The following is a 12,251-nucleotide window of genomic DNA, read 5'->3' on the forward strand; positions in this document are numbered from 1 at the left end:
TGTGCTGACGAGGTATGGCAACTTGGACCGATGCATAAATGTGCGTGGTCCTACGTTGTAGCTTTCTGACTGACTGTATCAATGATAAAGAAATATACATTTGTTTGGTTATATCTAACATACACTGCATTACCGCAGTTCTTAAAATGTAAACGCTCTCTCCGCCGTCCATTCTTCGGCTTTATTGGCCACGGCCCTTGGTTGAAGATTATGATAGTATTATAGCATCCTTTTAGGCCTTCCCACACTACTTTGGAGCTTTGGTCCGGATTATTATTAGATAATACTATCGGATTTAATCTTTTTCATTTTGCCATTAATGCCATCACGTGCAGAGAAACCTTTGTTAATCAAGTGAACTTATTTGTGGTTGTTATCTCACAGAGCAGCTTACAAGTAACATTCATTTCATAACAACTTTTACCATTTTGTTGTTCAATATACCATTTTATATTTACACTGTAATTTGTTACCTTTTGCGTTACTCATAGACATACGCTTAGGTTTGTAGTGTTAATTCTTTTGGTATATTATTAGTAACTTTGAGTATGATTTAAAGGGCATAACAGCTTTCCAGTGTTTTCAACTAAGATCAATGAGGGTCATAATCTGTTAAAATAATATCATTTAATATTGTAAAAATAGAAGTCACGCACAGAGCAATCCTGTCATATGTATTTTTTCCTTTTAAAGTTTACTTTAACTTGAGTACGGAGAACTTTCATGACTTAGATTTTTCATCACTTTGCCACAAAAGTTTGCGATTTTTATGATCCACTTAAGGAAGACTAGGTGTGGGCTTTATTTCGTTAGTAGATTTTTCGCTTTACCAAATAAGTTACATAGCCAACAGTGTCATATGTAAAACCCGCTACAATAACAACTTTGAAGAATAACCAAGTGATGGATGCTTTGAGAGAAGTCAACGCACTTCATTTGACTAGATGGAGAAACTATCTTTACCATAGTACAACTGTATGGCATAGTAACTACGCCGACTTTGACAGTTGGGAAGAGAGCCCCTGCGCTTCTTAAATACTTGAAGAAAGGCCTACAAACGAGGCTTTCGATTTTATTAAAAGCAAGTTTCATCAACTATATCACGCTGGTTTTCGCAGTATAATCATTGTGTTCCTTTGAAGTTGATCTCACCAATATCTACGCGAAATGTCTCTGAACTAATTATTTTACTCCGTGGAATTTTTATCATCAGTAATAAGCCGACTACTTATCAGAGCCATCAGTATAATCTGTTTAAGATATTCTACACTAATCTTGTACCTTGAACACCTTTGATATGAAATAATATACTTGAAAATAGTTATGTATTTTCAATTCAGACTTGGTTGACGGACGGACAAATGAAAATACAGTATGAATAACCCAAACATTTGATTTGATTATTAAGTGATTATCAAGAACGGTTAAATGATCTTCATACAATGTACATACACGTACGGTCTGTCTATTAATTGAATTCCAGGTCGACAACTAATCAACCTATCACAATATCTAGTCTGATTATACACGATAAACATTCCAAATCTCAGAAACTGAACTTTGAGTTATGTCATTTAAATATATATATAAGTTTTAATCACTGAGCTAAAGGCAATCGTCATTCAAAGTGTTAGATAAGTAGCTCTTAAAATTATTTAATAAAGTAACACACTCTTTACCAACATCTCGGAAGCTCTGAACATTTTTATCATGTAAAGGGTTAATAATAAATCACGCTTGTATGCCCATCAACCGTCTACCTCAAAATGTGTTGTTGTCTGGGGTGGAAGGAAGTTGTCAAATCAAGACATATCATCAGTACATGAAATCATGGACTGTAATTTTAAGCCATGTTGGTGGGTGTAAGATGCCTGATAGAGACCCACATGATAACGGCTATCACCGATTGAAGACATAGGTCAGAAGTAGTAACAATGGTCCAGGTCCATTTATCTTAATATCGAATTTTATTTACTGCATTCTTCCTATATACCTTTTCATTCCATCTTCTGGAATTATATTCGTAGCGGTCAACATTTCTCATCCCAACTCTTTTCATTCACTTATGTCAACTGTTTCACACTACATCTTACACCAATGTTAAATTTTAATACATATTTAGTTGTAAGCAGCTGATGAGATACCGCGAAATATAATGAATTTATATTACTCTGCATCTGTGTTTGTTCTGGCTTTATTTAAATTCATAAAGAGAACTAATTGCATGAAATTTCTCTCCATTATTGCTATGATTATTACTGCTTCTTCGATATCTATTTTGTTGATTTCATCTCCCCATTCTGACATGGTGTGGTGACTTAAGCTAATGCATATTTATGGCAAGCTCCATAATAATTAAAAAAGACTCATTAAGGGACAGAATCTGTCCATCATGCCATTAACAGCTGGAATGAAACATTTCAAGAGTAGATATTCATATTGGATTGAAGATGTTAAGAGTGATATGGCATAAAATCGGTTACAATATCACAGAGTTGAATGTATCATTCACATTCCCCTCTAAATTTCCTTTGAAATTAAATCGCCTATATATTAGTATTCCTTAATATGATTACAGATTCTTGCAACGATCAACTAACAATCTAGTATGATAAGTAATAGATGATAATGTGGAGAGCCAATCAGAAGCCTAATGAAAAGGTCAATCGATGACAATCAATGAACTTCCTAAGGATAGAGTGGTATATATATGAATGAGCATTTGTGCATTTTATCCAGTAGCCCAATACACTTTCTCGCTCAGGTGGTCAGTTGGAGGGGGGAGGTTAGTGCATAGCACACCATGTGTTAGTGTCAGATTTCGGTCACCACATGTCACAACAGATGATGACCATGAAATCTAATAAAAATGAAACATTAAAAACTTGGTAACTAAATAATATTTAATAAAAATAATGAAAGAACACTTGGCAAAATATCACAAATATTCACACATACACACGCATATACACAAAGAATAATCATAATGATCGAACTGATCCCTTGAGTGATGATGCATGGTTCATACAAGTATGTGTATACACACATAAACAAAGAAAAGTAGATACAGTTATTAGAAGGCATAATTAGAACAAAAAAATACAAAATCTATGCACTTGTCTATGCATATCCAATAATGACAATTAAAATGGTACACAGCACCTAACACCATGGTATATCACAAATTTCAATATCACAACATGGAGAAATAGAATAACAGGGTGAAAGGGGAGCAAGCAATAGATCATTAAGGATATTTATTATTTGGTTGACGAAGTAAATTTATGAAAGTTTTATCATCTATATGTCGAACAGAAAATCGATTATATTCTTCATATTCTTCATCACTATCATCATAACCATTGACATTATTATCACTATTATTAATAGTATCATCAAGTAATCGTTGTCTATCTGTTGTTTGTTTAAATGATTCCTTCTTTAAAGAATTCATCTTATGTTGATGTTGTGATTTGTTACGTAAACGTCGTTGTAATAGAAATAAATTTGGTTGATGATTATAATGTTTAAACTTATCACTATGATTACTACTATTAGTAGTATTATCAGGAAATAGATAAAGATAACGTGTAGATGAAATACATGTACATATTATGTATATCATTGATACAGTTGTACAACATAATAAAACAACTCCGACTATTATTTGTTTACATTTTTAAAGAAGAAAAACAACATTTTAATTGATCAAATTAGAAAACTTTTTCAAGAGAATATAAACAATCAGATAAAATAAAAAAAGTATATACTATCATCAAAAGTGCCCGCCCCCTCTCGAAATGCTCTCACATGGCCACGCGTATATAGCCTCTAACAGGGAAGTCCTACTCACTGCCTTCTCTCATTACGAGTGTTGTTTACGAAATTGAGAGAACGGAAAGCGAATGTCCGGTGCTTTAATCGAGTTGGTGGACACGGATGGTCCACCTAGGGGAGTTGAAAGACCCTGATTCCAAACCAATGGTGCACATGGCGTATGAATCAACCATTGATCACCGGCTACCATGGGATTGCATCTCCTCACGATGCTCCACTGCCTTGTGGATCAGACCTATAGGTCAAAGGCTCCGGGTGTGGTCCCCTAAGAAAACCACCTGCTTCGATTTGGGCACCTGGGCAGTATCACAGCCCTCACACAAACCAAATGAGATTTGTGTGGCGCATATATATCTGGTGCCCCTTTGTACCAATATTTATGTGTTTAAATAAATAAATAAATCATCCAAAGTAATTTCTTTATATATAATAATAATAAATTATAGACTTATAGTCAAGTAAAAAAGATGTAACATGAGTAGTAGCGTCAAACTGGATTCCACTGCTAGCCACTATCCATCTTTGCTTACAAACCAGTTTATTGTTGCTTTTTTAAAATTACACACAACGTCTTGTTAAAATATGGAAACAATACATTGATTACATTATTTGTACATTTCCCTTCAGTTGTCATTTACATGCTTCATGATTGTACTGATTCTGTTGTTATTTCAATTGTTCTCTGTTTTCTTTCTTGTTTTTCTCAATTCAATCTTTTGTTGGTAGACACTACACCTCCAATTAGTGATACATATTACTTACATCTTCCGGCATAAATACCATCCACCACACTTATACTATACTGTGCAAACAGTAGATTGATGAAGATATTATTAGCAACACGGGTGGATAGCTAGCTAATATAATAGGTAATATACTTGACATACAGTTTACTGAATAGAAGGTTTGAAATCCACTTCATTCAATCCTCTTAGTGAACAGAACTTATAGTGTGATTCATAGCTTGGTGGACAAATTACTATGTGATGGGTAAGTTTTACTAAATTGAATTAGAGTAATTCGTAACTCTTAACATAACATTCCGATTAAATTATAATGCAGGAAAACTATACTTTGTATGTTGTTAATAACATAATACTTGTCTAATATTTATGATAATGAGCCGACATTTACTGTATTAATGTTGGGAATGTTAGATCCTCAGAACTCACTTGGTAAGTATCCTTGTTTTCGCCCAAAAGCACCCATTATCACCTTCATGTCGTAGTTCCCACCTGGGAGGGCCTTAAATGTCATTGGTTCGTTGTCTCTTCTAATATGCTATTTTGTAACGTTTCCCAAAGACATTTCTATGCTGTATGTATACGCTTGAGTTGTGCTTGCTGTTATTCGTGCTTCTGAATGCTTGCGAATACATTCCCATTTTCTGAACCTGGACTTCTGTCTCTAGTTAGCGGGACTGGAAGGCATCGGAATAGTTAGCTTATTTGGTCATTGTGTTGATGAGTCTTCGTTCCGTTCGCAGACATATATATATATATATATATATATATATATATATATATATATATATATATATCGGTTAATAAGTTTCGCTTCTCCGTAGGAGTGTTAAATTTACATTTATGCCACATGCTTAGTTATTTTGCATATGCTGTCAGTCTGTATAGTTGTGGAAAACTTATACCCACAAAATCGATTTTGCTATGCTATGGAGTGCAAACAATCATTAGTATCGTACTGTAAAGTCATTTCACAGATACACATATCCCCTCTGTTACATTGGGTGTTTTACTACTTTAAAAAAAAAATCAGATTTGTTCGAAATGCTTAGAAGTCATCTTCCAGATAGAATAGACTTATATTTATTACCATTGTTACTTAGCAATGTTTTTTATCCACCTGGTCATGCCTGTAAACTGACATATATTATGTAATAATTTTCAGAATCTATTACTAGTATTGTTATTATCACTATTACTTAAGATACGTTACCTGAATTCTATGTTCAATACGCTGAGAGTAAAACAGGAAATCGATAACTAACTTCAAGATAAAACTTCTTGATGGCTTTCAAAGCATAACAACAGATTATGTAGGATTTAAAATCCTGATTTAATTTAAATATCTTCCAACCATATATTTTAAATCAATAGATAATTACTATTCTTTTACGTATCAGCTCCTAATGGTCTTAAAGAGAAAACAGTTGATTAGATTTTAAGATTATTATGTCATGAGATGTTGTTTGTCAGGGTGTGTCAACTAATATCCGTAATTGATATTCATATCCTATTGTACTGATCTATCCTTATCCTTCAAAACAAATGACATACATGTTAGTAAAATGAACATAGTAACGAGTAACTTTCGCAACATTGTATGCAATCAAAAAATAGTACGAGATCACCTAAAATCGGCGAACGGGATGAAGGATCAGCGACACAAAGATAAGACATGCTAAATCACTCCGATGCGTCCCAGCCCTGGTACTAGAGGGAGAAGACCTGGTTCAGATGAGGGAAATGTATATTCTATAAACAGACAGAAGCACGAAAAACCAAGCACATAACTCGAGCATATATATTCATCATAAGAAGGCCCTTGGGAAACGTCACAAGATAACGTATTAAAACGGGTAACGAACTAATGACATGTAGGGTCCTTCCCAGTGGGAAATACAATCTGAAGGTAAAAATGGGCGTTTTTGGCGCGAGAACGAGAAATTCAAACTTCTGAAATAAAATTACAAAAACAAGACTTTTACCAGGTGATTTCTGGTGATCTAGCAACCCCAACAGGGAAAAATGTAACCATTACAAAGCAGTAGACAAAAATCTGTCAACATTGTATGTGCACGGTAAGTAACAAATAACTTCGAAAAAACTATTGAGTAAACTAACCAGTGAACATATCCAGAAAATCTGAGAAGTAGACATTAATACCACTACTATGACGAAGGAGTGACATCACACGTGATAAACTGCCATTGTTTGGAGCTGGTTTATTTAAATTGAGTAAGGCACACATCAGTGGATAAATATCAATCAGATAAATAGAATTAATTATTTGACCACCACCAACAATCGCACTTCTAAAACCTGGTCCCGTAGCTAGAAAGAATGGAGACATTTCATCATGGTCCGGATCATAGCCATGATCTCCACGTTTAGCTGAAATACAGTAAACAAGGAGCATCACTGAATGAATCCAACAGATAGAATTGATCAAGAGATTGGGATTTAATGACTAACTGTATTAAGGTGATGTGAAAGCGTAGTGTCAAAATTAAATGAATGGCCTTGTCAACTACAGAATAAATGTTTTGACGTTAGGAGGATTAGTTACATCTGACGACCTACTATCAACGTATTTGTCGGGAATAAATGAAGTTATTATAAAGTGAAGTTTAATGATTTGTTGAAATTTTCAATGGCTAAAAAGAAGTGGAAGAATACGGATTGATAGATGATGCAATATGTGGTACAGTAATGAATGTTCACAGGACGGAATTATTGATGTAAGGCACCAAGCCAAAAGAACGGGTTTTTCTTACGATCGAATAGTATGTTTATATACAAATTGTTGACAGGAAAATAACACGATTAGATGTCATAAACAATTAGTCAATGTTATAACTTGTTGGCCAAGTGAATGCCTTGTTAACGTATGACGTGATAAAACCGCCAATCAGAGAGCAGCGAATTATCGATTGGGACAGTGACACACGAAAACCTCACGAGCAGTTTAGAGTACGTATCGGTCGTGCTTTCTGCCTAGCCCAGCCGGTTAATTCCAGAACACCAATAACAGCCTCTGCGGTATGAATCATTGTATTTCAAACATACCGAGTTTATATACCAAACAAACTGACAACATCGTACCAATAAAATAGAAAATAACATTTGTACAAGATTTAGCCAAATGTGGCTGTGAATGTGGGAGGCAGTAATTAATAGACTAGGGATAACTCAAGAATGGTAAATCGTATAATAATAGTTTATAGGTCAAAATAAAGCTTATAATAAGAGGGACACGAATATGAATAGTTTAGTTATTTAGCGAATATACGATAAAAATTATATGCATAATATTGGTCCATAAATGGATCCCAAAGTTACCATCCACTCTTGTTATCGGGACATAACAGTCAATATTAGTTTTTTGGGTCGTTCACTACCAAGTGGATTAAGTTCTAACTGTTGAACCTAATTCCATCTCATCAGATCAAAGCTATGACACGGAGACTATAACCCATGATCCATACTTCCCATGAAGGTTATTAACGCCAAATGACTGTCCAAGACTCAACAGATGATGCACAGTTCGAAGTTGTGACCCACTTGTTTAAAACAGTGTTTAAACCACTAACACAGAAGTGACTTTATTTATTGCTATAAATATATGGACAGATACGATATCAAAACCTAGATATATTAAAGATGTAATTAAATGAAATGATCAATTTGCGGTTCTAGAACTTTGATTGTTACTCTGAGACAGAACAACGGGTGAAAACTGGCAGGTTGATGTTGGTATGAATAACGTGGCTGAATGTCGTAAACCCTGGGTAAAATAACTCGGAATTGGTTTTAATAGAGTAAATGAATTCACTGTTTGTTTACTCCCGAAACGTAAGTTCCAAAACTTAATACTTTTTGTTCCGTAAATATCTTTTTTTCTCCAATCACATCCTTTAAGCACAATATTTTCGCTACTACTTCTACTTTGGTATGCATTTTGATAATTTCATCTCACTGTGTTCGTATTGCGTGTGAACTTCGAACAATGCACATTTACGTCGGGTTCTACATTACCATCTGACTAATAAGATAAGCTCTATAACTGTTTCTTAAGCATACTCAAGTCCAGGCATCTGTGAAAGCCGGGTTTATGCGTACGCGTTAGTTAACCTGAAATCTTCAGAATAATGGATAATAGTTGTATGATTTACTTTTAATGTTTAAGAAATACGAATGGTCATAAGATAACAGGAGATTTTGCATAGCAATGAGCAGTTTAATATTACCAATTTTAAATGAAAATCTAAAGGAATCATCCGAGTACCTAACTTTCTTCATTTATACTTTTAATTTTGGCTAACACAACTAATTTAGTTTGTGAAAGTTGAACAAGAATAGTTTATACCAGAAATAGGGAAAATTTAAGAACAATTAAATCAAATGAAGCTGTTTATTTGATCAAAATAAGTAAAACGACTCACATATCACTACTTAAAATACTATACTTACTAAATTTTGCAACTGATTTTTGTGATCTAACGATTGTCCATCCAGGCTCCGAATACACAACTACCGGGCCGATTCGTCGACTGTTCGAGTAGTGCAAATGAATAGGTATATTATCCTTCAGAAAAACATTCATTTTTGGATGTTTTCCGACCAGCTTCTTGTAGAGATCAATAGATGAGCTACCTTTTAACATTTAGGGAAGTTTATACAAACGGACAAATTACCATCTTTTGGCCATAATGACCAAAAAATACGATCCTCTGACCCCGGACTATAATACATGCTCTCGTTTATATAATCATGCAGAATAATTATTCTCTTAGTATCCACTCCAGACATCCCATGATCGCTTGTTAAAATAATGTTAAGTGATGACTTTAAAGACGGCCTAGTATCAATTAAGGATAGTAAGTACCCGATATCATCATTTAACTTCTCGATAACATTATAAATTTCAATAGAATCAGGTCCAGTCAAATGACCCTGTGAGTCAGGTTCATGAAAATATATTAGACCGAGTGTCACTCTATCTAAATCTAACAACTTAATAGTTTGATTAATTCGATCAACTAAAGGAAGTTGATGGTTGTATTGTGAATAATAATAACTAGGTAATTGTCCTTTGAATGGTGTATTACTCCCTGGCCAAAATGTAACAGCACTTTTATGACCATGACGTTGATTTGTAACCCAAATTGGTTCTGACCCAACATCAAACCACTTTGACTGTGATAAATGCCTTGTATTACTCAAGTCAAAAGTATCATTAAGCTTAGGATCATAAAACATGTTATCAACAATACCATGACTCTCTTCATGCATCCCAGTTACCAGTGATAAGTGATTTGGTCCTGTTCGAGTAATAAACTCATTATGTACTTTCATAACACGTACTCCGGTCTTCCAAATCCGTTCGAAAGAGGAAATGTTAATATTACGAAGCTTAGCATGATCTAGATAATCATGACGGAAACCATCTAAGGATATCACAAGTAATTTTTGTTGTTTATAAGCCTCACAAATCCCTTGAAGCAGTATAAAAAGTGATATCCAGGTAAAACAGTGGCAGAAACACTCCATAGTCATATAATAACTATTCTGAAAAAAATTGCTTCAAAGGAGTAGGAGCATATGGAACAGATTTTCGAGTGTGATTATTTTATTGTTTAGTTTAATGGTTTTGTGTACAGAGAATAACAATATTCACTTCCACTCGTCCACTAAACAGCATTCGATACTGAAAAAAGAAGTTAAGATCACTTATTTTTATCTTGAAATGTTATAAATTTGAAAAATAAATTGTTGTAATAATAAATTATCAAACCATCTTACTTTGGTTTGGAGAGTAATCAGATCATTGTGAAATTCCTTTAAATATGTAGTGGTAGATACGTACAACGAATAAACTTTTAAGCTCATGAATGAAGCGTCTTACCGAGAAATATGATCATCGTATAGATGAAAAATTAACAACGAATAAAACTAAATATGGTTCTACCAGTACAGAGTATATTTAATATGAAAACCAGCTACAATATTCGGGTCTCCTATAGTCCAACAGTGCGAAAATTGCAATAAAATTTCCAGTTTTAGATTCTTAACAATTACTAAATGTTAATGAGAACTTTAGACGTTTATATACATCGACGGTTTGGACATTTTCCTATCTTTAGGCGTTTGATAATTTTGCAAGTTGTGGCAGCAAAACTCGGAGGAAAAGCTTTGCGAACAGCTCCGGAATACATTTATATAAATATTCGATGCTGGTACGCATTTCAACTCATGGACATAAGGATGAGATATCTTCTTGAACTAAGTCGTATTTGCTATGTGCGATTGACAGCAAAATTCAATCACAAATAAAATTATCCCTAAAGTGTACATCAGATGCATGGACGAGCTCATTTTACTGAAAAAGATCATAAGAGTGAACTACATGGACGAGTCAATCATATTTTGGAGTGACTACTCACTCTAATAGCTACAAAGCATATTGGACTATAGCTTATGTCAGTTCACGATGAAAGAACCAAAGATTCGTATGGAAACGTCTAAAACTATTTACCAATCATGACTTTTTTCATTATAAATTATTTTACAATCAAACAGTTTTCTTGTCGGCTAAAAAGTAGCTCAAGGTTGTTTATATACTTTACCACAACGAAACACCATTTTCATACATAAGCAGGTGGAGTAGAAATAAGAAGTAGATTGGTGAGACTAAGTACTCGTTAACTGGTTAATAAGGCAAACATCATCATAGCTAGTTGCCGTACACTAGTTTGAAGAACAGATGAGTGACCAAACCACGAAGTGGAACCCATTCGTAGAGTCATTGGTTGTGCGTCTACATTACGTTTACAGTCACAAACTGTCACGCTGAGTTAGGAGCAAAACCGTAGTTTACGGACGAAGTAACCGTACTTAAGATAAAGTCTTAGATTCGGGAACGAAATCCATCCACCCATATGGCTAAATACATTATGGCGTTATAGCTCACGTCAGTTCGTGAAGAAGACCCCAACTCTAACTTCTAAATACAAATCCTAGCCCTAATACCTCAAAACAGTTTGCAAACCTTATTTAATACAAGTAGGTAGGTGGACATTTTCAGTGTCACTTAAGAGTTGCCTGTGTCGTTCATAAATTATATTCTCACCAAGAACTCAGGATAACTCATTCTTCAGGTATTTAGACACCAGCCACGAAATACGTGTGATAGCTAATGATGTTTTTTAGATGATTAGACTGAAGTAGATGAAGCGGAGACCGGACCTAGGAGTCCGCAGATAGGATTCGGACGTCTCAACCACTTGAGCAATGCCCCCATTACAGCACTGCTAGGCTGACAAGAAACAGTTACCGGAAAAACAGTTATGAATTGTTAGACAGAATTAAAGTTTCTCGTGTCACATATGATCCTGGAAAACCTTACCAACACGAACACGACCAGAAAGGCACATTTGATGACCCTGAGTCTGAATGGAGCGGGCAGTTTAGACTGTCTCCGTACTGTATCCAATATCCTTAAGATGGATTTACATAAAAAATTTATTTTTTTGTGCCAGGTGCTTGATGTCATGGCATAGCTTCAGGACAATCATGCCGTTCAGTGTAGATGACTGTAGCTGTAAATAATTCCCCAAAATCAATAGCTCATTAAGTGTTCGACATTGGATGCTGACCACGTTGTTTAAGTGG

General features: G+C 34.6%; 1 protein-coding gene across 1 annotated transcript; it reads right to left on the reverse strand.

Annotated features, from left to right (window-relative positions):
- Positions 1–6,347: 6,347 nt before the first annotated feature.
- Positions 6,348–12,022, reverse strand: Smp_153340.1 (putative ectonucleotide pyrophosphatase/phosphodiesterase). The gene is made up of 5 exons (XM_018797611.1): positions 11,986–12,022; positions 9,275–10,287; positions 9,051–9,233; positions 6,702–6,971; positions 6,348–6,533 (listed from the first exon to the last, which is right to left on the reverse strand). Exons 2-5 carry the CDS (start codon positions 10,134–10,136, stop codon positions 6,526–6,528), a joined length of 1,323 nt encoding a protein of 440 aa, XP_018652635.1. The 5' UTR covers positions 10,137–10,287; positions 11,986–12,022; the 3' UTR covers positions 6,348–6,525.
- Positions 12,023–12,251: the final 229 nt, after the last annotated feature.

The sequence above is a fragment of the Schistosoma mansoni genome, chromosome 5 (genome assembly GCF_000237925.1).
Source record: "Schistosoma mansoni strain Puerto Rico chromosome 5, complete genome".
Lineage (NCBI taxonomy): Eukaryota > Metazoa > Platyhelminthes > Trematoda > Strigeidida > Schistosomatidae > Schistosoma > Schistosoma mansoni.